The following is a 15,570-nucleotide window of genomic DNA, read 5'->3' on the forward strand; positions in this document are numbered from 1 at the left end:
GCAAATAACAAAATTAGGATGATATATAGCCTATATAAAATGCATTTTTGGCTGGGTATCATGGGTTATATAGACATTTTCATCATTGGGTTTATTTTAAGCATTACAAACACTACCTAATGCATATTAAACAACTTTTAAAAACAAGTAATTGATCAAGCACATTATAAATAACAAATTAGCCTATACTACTGTTTAAAACAATTGTAAATGCATGTAATTCCCCCTAGGCTACAAGGTGATCTTAAAGGGATAGTTCACCCAAAAATGAAAATTCTGTCATCAATCACTCACCCTCAAGTCGTTCCAAAACGGTAAGATTTTCGCTCATCTCCAGAACACAAATGAAGATCTTTATTAATGAAATCTGAGAGATTTCTGTCCCTAATTTGACAGCTACACAACTACCACTTTGACGTTTTGATAAAACTAATCCATATGAATTGAGCAGTTCAGTCAGAAATCTCTGAGGAGACGCGATCGCTTTATATGATGAACAGATTGAATTTAGACTTTTATTTATACATTGAAATAATACAGTAAATATAAACAGAAGCTCATCCGAACCTGCTTGATGCACGAGAACAAACCTCTTTCAGAAGCTCAAACGTGCTGCGTAACACGGGAATGAACCTCATTGGTTCTTGCTGAAGCTCAAACGTGATGCGTAACACGAGAATGAACCTCATTGGTTCTTGCTGAAGCTCAAACGTGCTGCGTAACACGAGAATGAACCTCATTGGTTCTTGCTGAAGCTCAAACGTGCTGCGTAACACGAGAATGAACCTCATTGGTTCTTGCTGAAGCTCAAACGTGCTGCGTAACACGAGAATGAACCTCATTGGTTCTTGCTGAAGCTCAAACGTGCTGCGTAACACGAGAATGAACCTCATTGGTTCTTGCTGAAGCTCAGACGTGCTGCGTAACACGAGAATGAACCTCATTGGTTCTTGCTGAAGCTCAAACATGATCCGTAACACGAGAATGAACCTCATTGGTTCTTGCTGAAGCTCAGACGTGCTGCGTAACACGAGAATGAACCTCATTGGTTCTTGCTGAAGCTCAAACGTGCTGCGTAACACGAGAATGAACCTCATTGGTTCTTGCTGAAGTTCAAACGTGCTGCGTAACACGAGAATGAACCTCATTGGTTCTTGCTGAAGCTCAAACATGATCCGTAACACGAGAATGAACCTCATTGGTTCTTGCAGAAGCTCAAACGTGATGCGTAACATGAGAATGATCCTCATTGGTTCTCACACGTCAAGTGAACATGCTTGAGCTTCCGTTTACCACAACTGATGTGTGAGTTGATGAATGTTTATATGTTTATATGTTTATACGTTTATATGTTTTATAAATCTAAGTTTTATTTAGCTGGTAGGGAATTTTTCTGTGTGCTCCTTCTGGACAAAAAAAACCACAACCATATTTGGCAAACAATTTAAAATAAAGGCCATAATAAACTTCTGTGCTGAATTTATAATGTAGATGAAACAAAAACAAAATACTTCCACTTCAAACATTAAGAAAAGCAGCAATGTGCAGATTTTTAACACTTCAACATTGCAAAGAAAACAAGTTACAAGACAATCAGCAAGTATAGGAACAAATTTATTTAAATTTAAAACAGATACTTTATAATTTTTCTTTTTTTAGAAGGCGGTTATGAAAATCATTTCCATGTTTGAATGAGGTTCAGGCAACAGTGGTTGAAATGAAACAAATACAAATAAAAACAACAACAAAAAAAATATGGCGAGAATGTCGTAAAATAAATTTCCACTATGTTTCCTCGTCTCGAGGATTTCGATGTTTGTCTGAGCCCAAAACTCCCACCTGGACAAAGAGCACATGCTTTAATAATTACAATTCCTTAAAAAGTAGAAAGAAAAAAAAAGAAAAGAGAAAAACAGCAGTTTATCTTCTAACTTAAATACAAAGTAAATCCGTTTACTCTCTTATTTAGTGTTTTACTCATTTTTAAAAGGAGGCCGCGTCTTATTTCACGGTCCGCATGTGATTTTGGACAACAATTGGCACTTGTTACGAGTCAGTCTCAGAGAAGGGGATTGGCACGCACAATATTATACAACATTTACATTTGGTATAATTACAAAATAAAAGGGTGAAAAGAAGCAGAGAACGAATGAGAGAGAAAACCCAAATAAAATGTACATGATCGTCCTGTCATAATAAAAAAAAAAAGGAGAAAATATTAAAGTGGTCCTGGACATAACAGCTTTCAGGTAATGTATTACAATAGAAGAACAGGGGATGAAATACAATTTTAATGGGTCAGAACTTCAACCATTTGACCATCCATCACACAGATGCATCTAACCGTACCAGTGAACATACTTACATGGAAATAACGTAACTGTCTTGTCTGCAAAGGGGCAGCAAATCCAAAAGGAGCGTCCGAAAAGATTCACATGTTCATTCCATCACAATGAATCATTGAATCAAATTGCTAGAGAAAGCTCTTACAGGAATGCGGAAGATTCATTTTTGTGTCTCTGAAATGAAGCGAATACTGTGAATTTGGTTCCAACAATAGCAACTTCTACAGCCAAATTTCCTTTTCAGGAATAATAACATCTGGTTTAATGGCACAGACATTTGAAGGAAACTCTAGCGCCCTCTTGAGTACCGAGTGTTGCTACTTCCAGAGCAATGCAATTTCAACAAGACATGTTTGCAATGCATTGGTCAAGCATCTGCATCTGCGTTTCTGTATTTGTGTACAGTATTGTTGCCCAGATGCCTTTGAGAACAGCCAAAGCCTTCATTACTGATCCTTAATTACCTGTCCACTTCAGAACCGAAATAGAAAGCCGCAGGCGAACAATTATCTTTCCAACAGCGGGACGGATACTATTTTCAATTTACCACTCGCTGGACAATTAGGAAGTTGGCCAATGAAGAATATTTGACCTGAGGAAGGTTGTGATTTACTGCTGTGTTAAGCATACAAAATATATGCAGGTCATTGGCAAGATCCAATAAACGAACAAAGTTTTGCCTCCAAACCTCATCGACTGTGCCCTACTGACAAAAGAAGTGTGCTTGTCACGTGACTACCAATCCTAAAATGCCCAAAAAACATCACACGGTTCACAGAGGTAGAGGTTCTTGAGGGAACGTCAAAACTGGCACAGTTATAGATATGTGTGTAGCTCAAACGGTCGCGCTGCGGCTCGAAGCGTTTCTAGGCATTTGCCTTGTGGCACAAAAAAAAAAAAAGTGCATGAAGAACAATCAAAGCTATGCCGAATAACGTGCCCTTCTTACAATCGAAGGCCTTCGAACCGCAGATATAACAAAGCAACACATTCTCATAGTGAGCAGAGCCATAATTTCGACAGTCGCAGTGAACTAACAAGTGTGAGTGGCGCGACGCGACAAAAGCAAATAGAACCCATTATAAAAAGTGATGCTGTCTACACTGGATGCGGAGCGACAAGAACATTCCCGACAGTAAACTGGTGCCCCCTTTTATTTCTGACGTTGTGGCAAGCAGGGCCGAGAGCTGTGGGAACAGAAGGATAAAAGGAGGAGTGACGACAGAGGACCAGGCCTGAACTATGTTTTCTTATGTTTACATGCGGCAGTCGTCCATGAGGGGCTGCCGCTTTACTCTCTCTTTGTTGTTAAACTTTACGTTGATCGTACGCCAGTTCCCGCCTACTTCTTCCCTTATCAACGAACTTTGTTACAGATATAGTTCAAGTGCTTGCACAACTTCTGACACGAAGAACAAATGGATTTGCAACGGTCGCTTTGTCGCGTCTAGTGTAGACAGCCTGAAGCTGTTGCGGTGTGACGACTGTCGCGATCCATTTGAACACTTTAGAGTAAGACATGGTATTTTAGATGATTAAGTGCTCAATGGTCACGATTTGCTTCAATGTCTTCAAATCTAACTTACTACAACAACACAGCAGGATTTACAAAATGGTGTGACATTTCCAAACCCCACTTAAACACTGAATCACACGGGTCGAGTTTACAAATATCACGTCAGGTTTTATATCCATCAAGAAAGCGCTTGGGAATGCTTCTCTAGTATGACCGTGGTAAGTGATGAACTCAAAAGTGATAAAATAATGAATAATGCATGAGCATTTGGTGGAATGGGGTGTAAAACTGATCACGTACAAACAGAAGAGACGTTTCTCTTGGTACCGAATCACACTTTGAGCTGTGACCAATTGCTTCTGGCATGGTTTTTCGTAGCCCTTGATGAAAATGAATGAAACATCACCAGTATAAAATATCAACTGTAAAAGAACCATAGAACACTTTTTTTTTCTATCTGTGCATCACATACACGATGAAGGAAACAAGCTGTGAATTTAGAAAGAAATTCAAATAAAATCAGAATCGAAAGAAAAAGTCACTACTTGCAAGCGTCGACCAAATAGATCTTCAATCACAAATAAAAAGCTGTCTATTTTCATATGGTACATTTCCTATGTTTGTTTTTAAGCACTTCACCTAAACATCATTTGGAAATTTAACAATAATAAAAAAAAAAAGATCTGTAGGAAAGTGAAAAGTGTGGTAAGGGAAATATATTTATAGTACAATATATTGTGTGCTTGGGGAAAAAAATTAAAATAGAAAATAAAATAAAAAACTGATCATTTTTATCCATAACGGAGGTTTATACAGCAGTTCAGACACTAGTCTCCTATTTCTGTCTCATAACATGGGAGTGCTTCAAACAGGAAACAATAGCATTCAAATTATCAACAACTTCAGATCTGGTCCATAAATTATATAAATAAAATGTTCTTTATTTAATTAATCTTTTCTTTTGCTTAAAAATCATATTTTTTATTTTTCATATATCTCATATAACATTCACACCGCAGAGAAGGCCGTTTCGCTTATGCCTCTCTGATGTTTCCAAACGCTCTAGGTTTTCTCAGACTATTGCTCATCATAACTGTGCGCGTTGATTTTTAAAACCACATTCGTCCTCCACACGTTACCAGCTATGTGTATATCATTTGACGTATTCATAGTGACCAAAAAAAAAGAAAAATCTAAAATCAAAACGAAGAATCACAGTATCAATAATATTGTAATTCATAAGAAAACCAACAGAACCATATACAATTACGAAAAAGTGATTTTTTTTCTCTTTTTTTTGCCAAAGATAGTGTACCACAGACGTTTTGTACATAAGCAATAATGTGTATAGGTATTTACAAATATAAATATACACAATCAATTAAGTTCAGCGCATAAATGCTTTCCTGTCCCCCCCAGCCTCGTCCTCCCACGTTCCCACCGGAATTTCGTTCAGAAATTCTTGAAATTGTTGAGCGAAAAATGTATGTTATGACAATAAAATAAAATAAAAAACTGCATAAACAAATAATGGATTGTGTGCATCTGGGCCGCTGGATGACGACTATACCCGCGAGTCTACGGCCCGGATTCTGAATTGATAAAGTATCTGTTCATGAGCGAAAAAATAAAATAAAATAAAAGATATCCGCGCACTAATTTATTAGATCGCGAAGTTAAAACGAAACCGGGAAGAAAGATAAAAGATAACAACCATGGGGGGAGGAAGCAATGCAATAATTTTCAACTCTAAATGTGGAAATCAGCAGAACAATACCTATCGTATGTGTATAATCCTGTTTCGCGCACATTTAAAAATCCTTAACGCTGTCTCTTACCCATCATTAATTCGACTGCTCTTATAATTTACTTTATATTCTGTTGCAGTAGAAGAAGCTATAGTTACTTATCATTAAAACGTTTTTAAAATGATCATCTCAGCAATATACACAGATTTATTTATTTTCATCTCTCCCTCACGTGCTTTTTGCTTATATAGGCATTCTTACACTATTTTCGTTCATTATCATTTTTTTTCAGATTTTTTGTTGATTTTTATTTTTTTTTGCATTTGCGATGCTCTCACATGAAGTTTACATTCATCGATGCGAGTTGAAGACTAGCCTCGTCGAGAGAATCATCTCCGCGAGTGAAAAGGTTCTCCACACCATCAGCGGAACCCGCTGGATTTCTAGAATCCGCCGGAATCCTCAGAATTCTAGAAGGATCCAATGGATCCGTTTCGGAACTTCTGGCACCACAGCACTAAGTCCTTGTGTCCATGTACAAGTATGTAAATATGTTATTATTATAATTTTTTTAGTCATTTGTCTTTTTGCAGGGCTGTGAACACCACATTTTTCCATTGATCCAGGCAGAATTCCCGAGAAACACTCGGAGCAGATGACGTGATTGGAGCGAGTGATAGTACAGGAAGAGGAAGGAACGTCACATCCAGTTTTTCAGGCCAGCGCATCACAGATCATTCTCATCGTAGCTCCGCCAATCCAACATTTCCTTGAAATACGCGCGGCGAGTCGGAGTCTAACGCCCTTTGTCAAATCCAAGCCACGTTTCGGTGGTCAAATTTGATAAAAGGGAAAGAGGCCTTTGACGAGAGCTGCCGGGGGCTGAGCGGACAGACTTTGGCAAACAAATAAAAAAAATGAACGATGAGCAGGACACGTCCCGTTACGATTCCGCTGGACAGAAAGAGAACAACTCTGGAAGCTGGGAAAGAGAAATGAAAAGAACGGTGTGTTTTGAAGGTGTACATGATGCCTGTGTGTGTATGTGTATGTGTGTGTGTGTGTGTGTGTAGTGGACGTAGGTGTGTGCACGCTCTGTGGGTGCCTGTTCTATGCTGATTCGTGAGAGCGGTGTCGGACTCGTCACGTCTCACACCAGGTTGTACTCCTTCAGGTTTAGCTGCAGGATGGTGTCTTTCACCGCCGCGAACACAAAGCGGATGTTCTCCGTGTCGGTGGCGCAGGTGAAATGCGAGTAGATGATCTTATCGCTGTCAGGGTTCAGATCCACGAACATCTTCAGGATGAACTCCCGTGCGGCCTGGGCGTCCCTCTGGGGCCCTACAAAACAATGTGCACATGGAGTTAAAGACTTCAGGAGACCTGGAGGAGTTTATTTACTCCACAATTAAGAGTTCCTCACCTTGATCCAAACCAACTGGCAACATGATGAATGATTAAAAATACGTTATAATGCTTGTTTTGGAGCAAAACAGTATTTATAGAGTGCAAAAGCTAACTGATCAGTGAATTCCCATGCTTTTTCCATCATTTGTGATACTGAAAAGGGATGTAAAAAACCACTTTGTAGACTAGAGATATCTTTCACAGTTATTCCTTGCTGAAGGTACAAAAGTTTGGGGTCAGTACGACTTTTTCATGTTTTTGAAAGTCTCTTTTGCTCACTAAGGCTGCATTTATTTGATCGAAAAATAATAGTACTGTGAAATATTATTAGAATTTAAAATAAACGTTTTCTACATGAATTTACTTGTTTCAAAGCTGAATTACTCCAGTTTTCAGTGTCACATGATCCTTCAGAAATAATTCTAATACGATGATCTGCAGCTCAAGAAACATTTATTAATATTAATGACAATGTTGAAAACAGTCGCTGCTTTTTTTTTCATTTCTTTTTTTTACATAATTTTTATTGATGATTTTTCAAGAAAATTTCTTATACAGCATTAGGGAAAACAGGAAAAAAAACAATAAAACAAGGGGTATACATTCTGTTTTGGGGCAAGTATAGATTCAGATATACAGTCATTGATTTTTTACATTACAGTACTCAATCCTGCTTAATATTTTTATGGAAAACGTGATTTTTTCAGGATTCTTTGATGAATAAAAAGTAATAAAAAAACAGCAGTTATTTTAAATATATTGTTTTATAACATTATAAATGTTTTAATGCCACTTTTGAACAATTCAATGTGTCCTTGCTGAATGAAAGTATTAATTTATTTCAAAAAACCTCTCTGTAAAGTTTATATAATGTGCTGACAATAGAAATTTCCATGACCTTTTAAGAATGTATTTATTTACATGATTATTTTTAGGCCTGGAAATCAGAAATTTCCTGATGTTTACCCACATAAAAAACGATTTCTGTGATTAGCAATTTTGCAAGGTTATAACTAGTGTAGTATTTCGTCCAATATCTGGCTATTAAGAAAAATTTTCTTTAAAAAGTTGAAATTACACTGCTTTATTCTGTCAATTAACTCTTAAGAACTCATGGCAGATCTGTTTTGAAAGGTTAATACATTAATTCTGAGATTTTGAACAGCATTTTTACTGCTGTTACGCTCTACACACCTTCAAAACATGTCAACGAAAAGCTAATAATTTCATCAGCTACTAAAACACATGCATGCATTGGTACTGTCTGCATTAAACCAGTCTACGTGAAAAACACTGTACGACGGGAAGAAGACGTACCATCAAACTCTGGGAAATAGTCGACCAGGTGGGAGTAAGAGATCTTCTCCTCCAGCAGGTCCTTCTTGTTGAGGAAGAGGATGACAGAGGAGTTTTGGAACCATGGATATGTGATTATCGTCCTGAACAGAGCCTTGCTCTCCTCCATACGATTCTGAACACAGACACAAAGAATGGATCATAATACATGTCAAAATGCACAGTGAAAAAAACACTCACACACACACACACACACACACACACACACACACACACACACACACACACACACACACACACACACACACAACCACAGGTAAAGGTAAACACGTCTATAGTCAAATAAAGCTGCTCACCTCATTGTCCGATTCTACCAGAACCTGATCGTACTCGCTCAGAGCCACCAGGAACATGATGGATGTCACATTCTCAAAACAGTGGATCCACTTCCTGCGCTCTGACCTCTGACCCCCTACATCAACCATCCTGAGAAACAAAGAGAGCGAGCGTTTGCATTATTGATTGGTTAAAGACATTATATGCATCAATAATTCATGACTATACTGTGCACAGTATGCAAATCTTCTGTATGCATGGAAGGACCTTGTCAGCATGCTAAAATGCACAGTAACACAACCAGAACACGCTGCATATGTATCCCAAAATGCAATGCGCTCAACCTGAATTTACAGTTTCAAGTGTGCCGAATTCACCGACAGCGACATCTTAACTCCTTTATCTCCTCCTTGACTTATTTTTATTATTTTTTAAGACGTTTCGGATCTAAAAAGCAAGATAAGTATATTTTGTTGCTGAAATGACAGCTGGATGTACTGAATCTACAACATATCATAGTACTGTTTGTTTATCCTTGCATAATGCACATTTGTCAGTTTAGTAGCCAGTATATAGTATATTCGTGCATATACTGCATATATTGTAGTATGCAGTATGCATGCAACAACAAAATACCTTATGCATTCCATGCAATATATACAGTTTAATAGCACTATTTAAAAATAATAATAATAATAATAATAATAATAATAATGTAAACAAGGAAGTCAAACTGTAATATACTACATTGTTGTCACTTGACCCTTATTTTGTTGAATGTTAAATCCAGCAAGTCCAAGAATCATCTTGCACATAAAAATATTTTTACATAGTAAAAGCATAGTACTGTTGTTTATCACTGCATAATGCACACTTTTCAGTTTTGCATACTCTTTAAAAAGTAGTAGGCAATATACAGCATATGTATGCATATATTGTACTGAATACATTGGAGTATGGAGTATGCAGTATGCATGTAGCAACAAAGTACATAACAAAATACCTTATGCATACCATACAATATACACTGTATAGCTACTATTTAAAGAAAGTCAAACTGTGATATGCTACATTGTTGTCACTTGACCCTTATTATGTTGCACGTTGAAGTCCAAGAATCATCTTGCACATGTGAACATTTGAGTCCAATCACCTAATTAGTCAATAAAGATAAACATTGTGCATATGCATAATGCACAAACAATAAAAGTAGTATGCTAGCATGCTATTCCGAACATACCCATAGCCCTAGATTTCAGTAACATGGTAAATGTGTGCAGCCAGCACTGATTTCGGGGGTTCACGCGGCGCCCCCTAGTGGAGTCAGAGCTCCAGTCCTGAGCCAGCAGTTCACAGAGGGGCTTTTGATAAATGAAGCCCTCTAGGATTGGCTGCCCAAAATAAAGCTCCTTCAGATAGAAGCGTCCTCATTTCCTTCAGCCAGGGGCTCGGTGACCTACTTCTGAACATACACACGCTCTTTAATGTAGGACGAGTCTCCACATTCACTCCGCACTTAGCGAACTTTGGCAGGAGGACAGACAGAGAGAGAGAGAGAGAGAGATAGATGTGAAAAGATAGAGAGATGGCCGTGCGCACTCTTTTTTTTCCTCTTCCGGGAAGCTCGACACGAGGTGCGTGTGGGTTTAAGACAGTTTTACAGAGATTAACAACCACAGAGCTGATGGTAATCATTTATGGAGTCAATATGGCAAAAGAGGGCAGAAATAATCTGGTGTGTGTTTTGATGAATTTTCATATCACGTACATAGGAACGATTCAAAAACACTCTGTGAATCTCATCAGTGTCTTTCATAAGCATGACAGATTGTAAATGTGTGGGTGCACTAGATACGAAAACTTTCCGTAAACTTATAGCAAATTTGTCATGAAAGTTCAATAATTAGGCCTAAAACACTGTCGCAAAAACTATGAATCTAAGTAAAAAAAAAAAAAAAAAAATGGTGTAATTTTAAGTGAGTTCTTGTTCAAATTTTAGTTCACATTCTTTTGAAAACACTCATTTTGGTTTAAACTGTAGTTTTGCTTAGCTAGTTTTTGTCTACATAGGCCACACCCTTGGGTCATGAATATTAATCACATTATATGATGTTAGCCCTCACTAATTTACATTCCTATTATTCATTTAGCGGATGCTTTTATCCAAAGAGACGTACAAATGAGGACAACAACTAAGTGATTCATCCTAAGGAGGAAATAACATGAGAAGTCTACAATACAAAGTTTCAGATGTTGTCTAGAAATTAGCTTTGCGGAAGTTGTTAAGTGCTAACCACGGTTGGATTACAATTGACCACTTGTGCATTTCGTTTAACCACAGCGGCCGGATGGCAGAGTCCTTTTAACTGGCAACACACACTGCGGCCATGCAAAATAAACCTCTTTAAAATATAATGGTCATCTTTTAAAAGTGAAACATTGCTACGCCCCTTGCATGCACTACCGATCAAATAAAAAATATAAAAAATTTAAGAAATGAATACTTTAATTCAGCAAGGATGCATTAAATTGATCAAAAGTGACATTTATAATGTTCCAAAAGATTTAAACGCTGTTCTTTTGAACTTTCTATTTATCGAATAAACCTGAAAAAAATAAAATTTATCACGGTTTCCACAAAAATATTAAGCAGCACAACTGTTTTCAACACTGATAATAATAATCAGAAATGTTTCTTGAGCATCAAATCCCTCATAGGTGAACGTGATTTCACCAAGTACCACATGTTCCTGGATCAACATCTTTGTTGATCCTGGAACAACTTTCCAATCAACCAATCAGATTCGAGGGACAAGTTTACAGTTTATGACAAGTTTAGGCTTAGAACCAGGGTGAGGTCCCTTCAACATCACTGTTATTCACCTATCATTTCCCTCTGATTTTAGGGAAAAGTTATGGGTAGGGTTAGGTTTAGGGGTAGGGATAGGGTAAGGACTAGATTTTGGGACAGGAATTTTATTCCAGGGTCAACAAAATATGTTGATCCAGGAACATGTCTTACTTGGCAAAATCACGGTGACCAATCATCATATTAGAATGATTTCTGAAGGATCATGTGACACTGAAAACTGAAGTAATGATGCTGAAAACTCAGCTTTGATCACAGGAATAAATTACATTTTAAAATATATTCAAATAGAAAATATTATTTCACAATATTACTGAATTTTTGACCAACTAAATGCATGCTTGGTGAGCATAAAAGACTTCCTTTAAAAACATATAACAAACTTTTTAATACTCATTTAAATTTGTGCTTCAGCCGACGACAGAGTGTCTCTCTCAAGAGAAAACTGGAAATAGTTTTGTGGGTTTTGATTGTTTTGACAAACAAATCAATTGAAAAATACAACCAAGACAACTTTAACCGATGTGGGGTGTGACTGGATCTTTGTAGGTCACACACTAGAAAGTCGTCTTCAGCTCAGGAAAATATTAATAACTCTCCAGCGGTGGATGTATTCTCGATTGCTAACCTACATTCAGTGGGACAAAAAAAAATCCTTTCCTAAATTTCAAAATGAAAGCTGATTAATAATTGCCCTGTTTCCTCTACCTGAAAATGATGCTTTGAAGGTCGAACGGGTATTCAATAATCCCTGTGGTCGGGATTCGAACCCTCAGAACATCCTGCTGGGTGGGAAGGTAGGAGGACTCGGAGATACGATCCAGATCAGTCAGATAGCTACAGAAAGAGAAGGAGAGAGATAAAAACATCATTAACCCCTTTATATCACACGCGGGTGGTTTGGTAAAGGATGTTTCCAGACGTCCCAGTCAGCAGATCTCAGAGGATGCTTATTATGGTGTCTTGTGAGACAACCTAAAGAACACAACGGCTAAATAGGGAAGACACATGTGTGTGTGTGTGTGTGTGGTCAAACTAAGGTTATTTTATTTGCAGAAAGTACACTGGTCTAATATTCCTGACGAATAGAAATCTCTTTATTGACTTTATTTCATTTTAATGAAGAATGAAGAGAATTAATAAAAACACCATTTGCTCCAGAGGAACATTTTCATAGTTTCTATAACTATTGGCAGATGTACCTGATTTTTGTGTGTGTTTGCTCCACGGGAATTGGAATGATTTTAGTTTATGGGGAACTAAATAAGCTCCTACTTCTAAACCAGGGCTATAGGAACTTCCAGTGACGTAAGTGTACATTGATTGGCCGAACGCATGCCATACGAAACAACGGCACCCGGCATTTTTAAAAAGCCGTTTACAGTTTACATATACTTACTCCACGGACATGGAAAACAGCGGTAAGACATAAACGTACAGAAAGCTAATGTTAAAGTCTATTGCGATCTCAAAATTCCGGCCAGTTGATAATCAATATCAAAATCGACTGCTGGCGATAGATCCTTCTCCTATTTAGCACCAAAACTTTGGAACAGTCTTCCTAACATTGTCCGGGAAGCAGACACACTCTGTCAGTTCAAAGCTAGACTAAAAACACATCTCTTTGACCTGGCATTCACATAACACATTATAGACTTCTAGAATTCAATGTTAGGCTGCATAGATTAGGTCAGCCGGAACCGGGAACACTTCCCATAAATCCTGATGTACTCGTTACATCATAAGAAGAATGGCATCTATGCTTATATTATGGTGCTTTTCCACTACACAGTACCAGCTCGCATCGGCTCGACTCGACTCGCCTTTGTTTGGTTTTCCACTGTGTAAAAGTTGTACCTGTACCTGCTTCCAGGTACTTTTTTTCGTACCACCTCCGGCGAGGTTCTGAGCGAGCTGAGGCGATACTAAAATGTGACGTGAAAACACGGCAGACTGCTGATTGGTCAGAGAGAATCGTCACTATTCACTGCGTCATCATTGCACGCGCCAGACGGAGTATCCTGAATAAAAAACAGCAAAAACAAAAACATCCAAAAACAGCATACACTCGATTTCCTCCATTGTCCTGTGTGTGTGTGTGTGGGTAGCGGGTGTGTGTCGCGTAGAAGATTAAGTCACGGCAGTTTCATGCGGCGTCGCTATGACGACCAGGTACTATTGTGGAGGTACTATCTGCAATGGAAAACGGAGCGAAAAGCGAGCCGAGCCGAGCCGAGCCGAGTCGAGTTGAGCTGGTACTGGTAATGGAAAAGCGCCATTAGTCTCTCTGTTTATCCCGAGGTTTACCGCAGTCCGCCGGATCCAGGCCGTATCCAGATCTGATGAAGGACCTGCGCCTGGACACGACGACAACGCAGTCCTGAAGTTTCAACTAGTCTCTCCCCTGTGAAGGTCTCCCTTTACCTCTCTACAGATAAAGCGTTGTCGGGATAATTCCGGTTCGCGTGGCTACGCGGAAGTGATAAAAAATTCTGTATTATACATTTTAAGGCCAGACAAGTAGTTTGTTGAGGGTCGGTTTGTAGGGAAGGACTACACGCCTGCGCACATATATTCAAACGCACAAACCTATAGACTGAACTCGTAATACGCATGTGAACGCCATCAGCGTTCTCACAGGTTTGCGTTTTTAAAGTTTGCGTAGAAAGAACTTAAGAGTTTTCTGTTAGAACGGGCTGCCCGTAAGTTAATAACTAATGATCGTTGCGACGTAAGTGAATCAATCGAACTAACTTTAGCTGGACAATAACTTTATTCTAGAGCTGCTATAAAGCCAAAACAATCTCAGTTACTTTAATTTCCTATTATCACTGTAAAGCCGCTTTGGAACAATCTACATAGTTAAAAGCGCAATATAAATGAAGATGACTTGACTTGAACTGACTTAAAGGCTGTGGCCATTGTCTGCAGTGTTGTGCTCTATTCTCAGCCTTGATTATATGTTGCACTTTATTCTTTAAATCGCATAAAGCCCAGAATACACCGAGCCGACATCAAAGAACTAGAGACGCTAAAAGTTGACTGTGTTGTCGCCTCTCGTCGGCTGCGTCTCAGCCAAAAAGCTGCGCTTGAACACACCGAAAGGACTAAAGGCGACTGTCAACTAGCACGTGTATTCTGTGCCTGCGTGTAAGTAAACATCTGTCTATATCGGCACGCAGCAATAGTCTATTTTCTTCATTCAAAAAGGGAAACCGAAACTAGGACTGCAGAAACAAACCGTAAAACAAAGCAGCGCTTGCTTACTATCACTATCAAAATATCAGAATGTAAATTTATCTCTTTTAATTCCTTTTATGACTGTTTTAATTTCCCTTGCTTTTATTTTGTGCTTATTTTCTATGCAAAGCACTTTGAATTGCCATAGTGTGATATTTTAATTCCTTTCTATGTAAAGCATTTTGAATAACTTTAAATTTTCCTTGCTTTTATTTTGTGATTATTTGTATTCCTTTCTTTGTAAAGCACTTTGAATTGCCATAGTGTATGAAATGTGCTATATAAATAAACTTGCCTTGCCTTGCCCGTTTTACCAATTAAACTACAATGTACTTGTTTTGAAAAATAATTGAACTATTAAAGATTATATCAACAGAACTGAAGAAATAAACTATTGAAACTATCAAATGAATAATCAAACATGCTTTAGTAGAACAGGTCTGATTCATTTGTGTGAACTGGTTCATTAAAAAAAAAAAGATCCACTGATTAATTTTGATTAATGATTAATTTCGAAGCAAAATATTTAGATCAGAAACGTATTGAAATATTACATAAACGAGTATGTTTCTAGTTTTGTGTAAATCTCAGATAGTTCTACTGTACTGACGTGACCTGTATTACCCCAACAAACCAGCAGGGGGTGTGATTCACATGATGCCAACGACTCCCAAGCTTCATACATTTGTGTGTATTAATGTGGTGAAATATGCACTGCCTCCATATTTTATTGGGCCAGTAAAAGAAATAGGACAAGACTGACTGCCGCCAAACTGTTCAATTAGATCATCAGAGAGACACGGACACAAACCC

At 38.1% G+C, this 15,570-nt stretch overlaps 1 protein-coding gene across 1 annotated transcript in view; it reads right to left on the reverse strand.

The window, feature by feature from the left end:
* Nucleotides 1-1,593: 1,593 nt before the first annotated feature.
* Nucleotides 1,594-15,570, reverse strand: part of gna11b (guanine nucleotide binding protein (G protein), alpha 11b (Gq class)) — a 57,174-nt gene continuing 43,197 nt past the window's right edge. The window contains exons 4-7 of the mRNA XM_082173176.1: nt 12,226-12,354; nt 8,669-8,798; nt 8,334-8,487; nt 1,594-6,950 (exon numbers count right to left, since the gene is read on the reverse strand). Coding sequence (XP_082029302.1) covers nt 6,760-6,950; nt 8,334-8,487; nt 8,669-8,798; nt 12,226-12,354 — 604 coding nt within the window. The 3' untranslated portion in view covers nt 1,594-6,759. The remainder of the gene's footprint in view (nt 6,951-8,333; nt 8,488-8,668; nt 8,799-12,225; nt 12,355-15,570) is intronic.

Source organism: Leuciscus leuciscus, assembly GCF_965113295.1.
Source record: "Leuciscus leuciscus genome assembly, chromosome: 6".
NCBI lineage: Eukaryota > Metazoa > Chordata > Actinopteri > Cypriniformes > Leuciscidae > Leuciscus > Leuciscus leuciscus.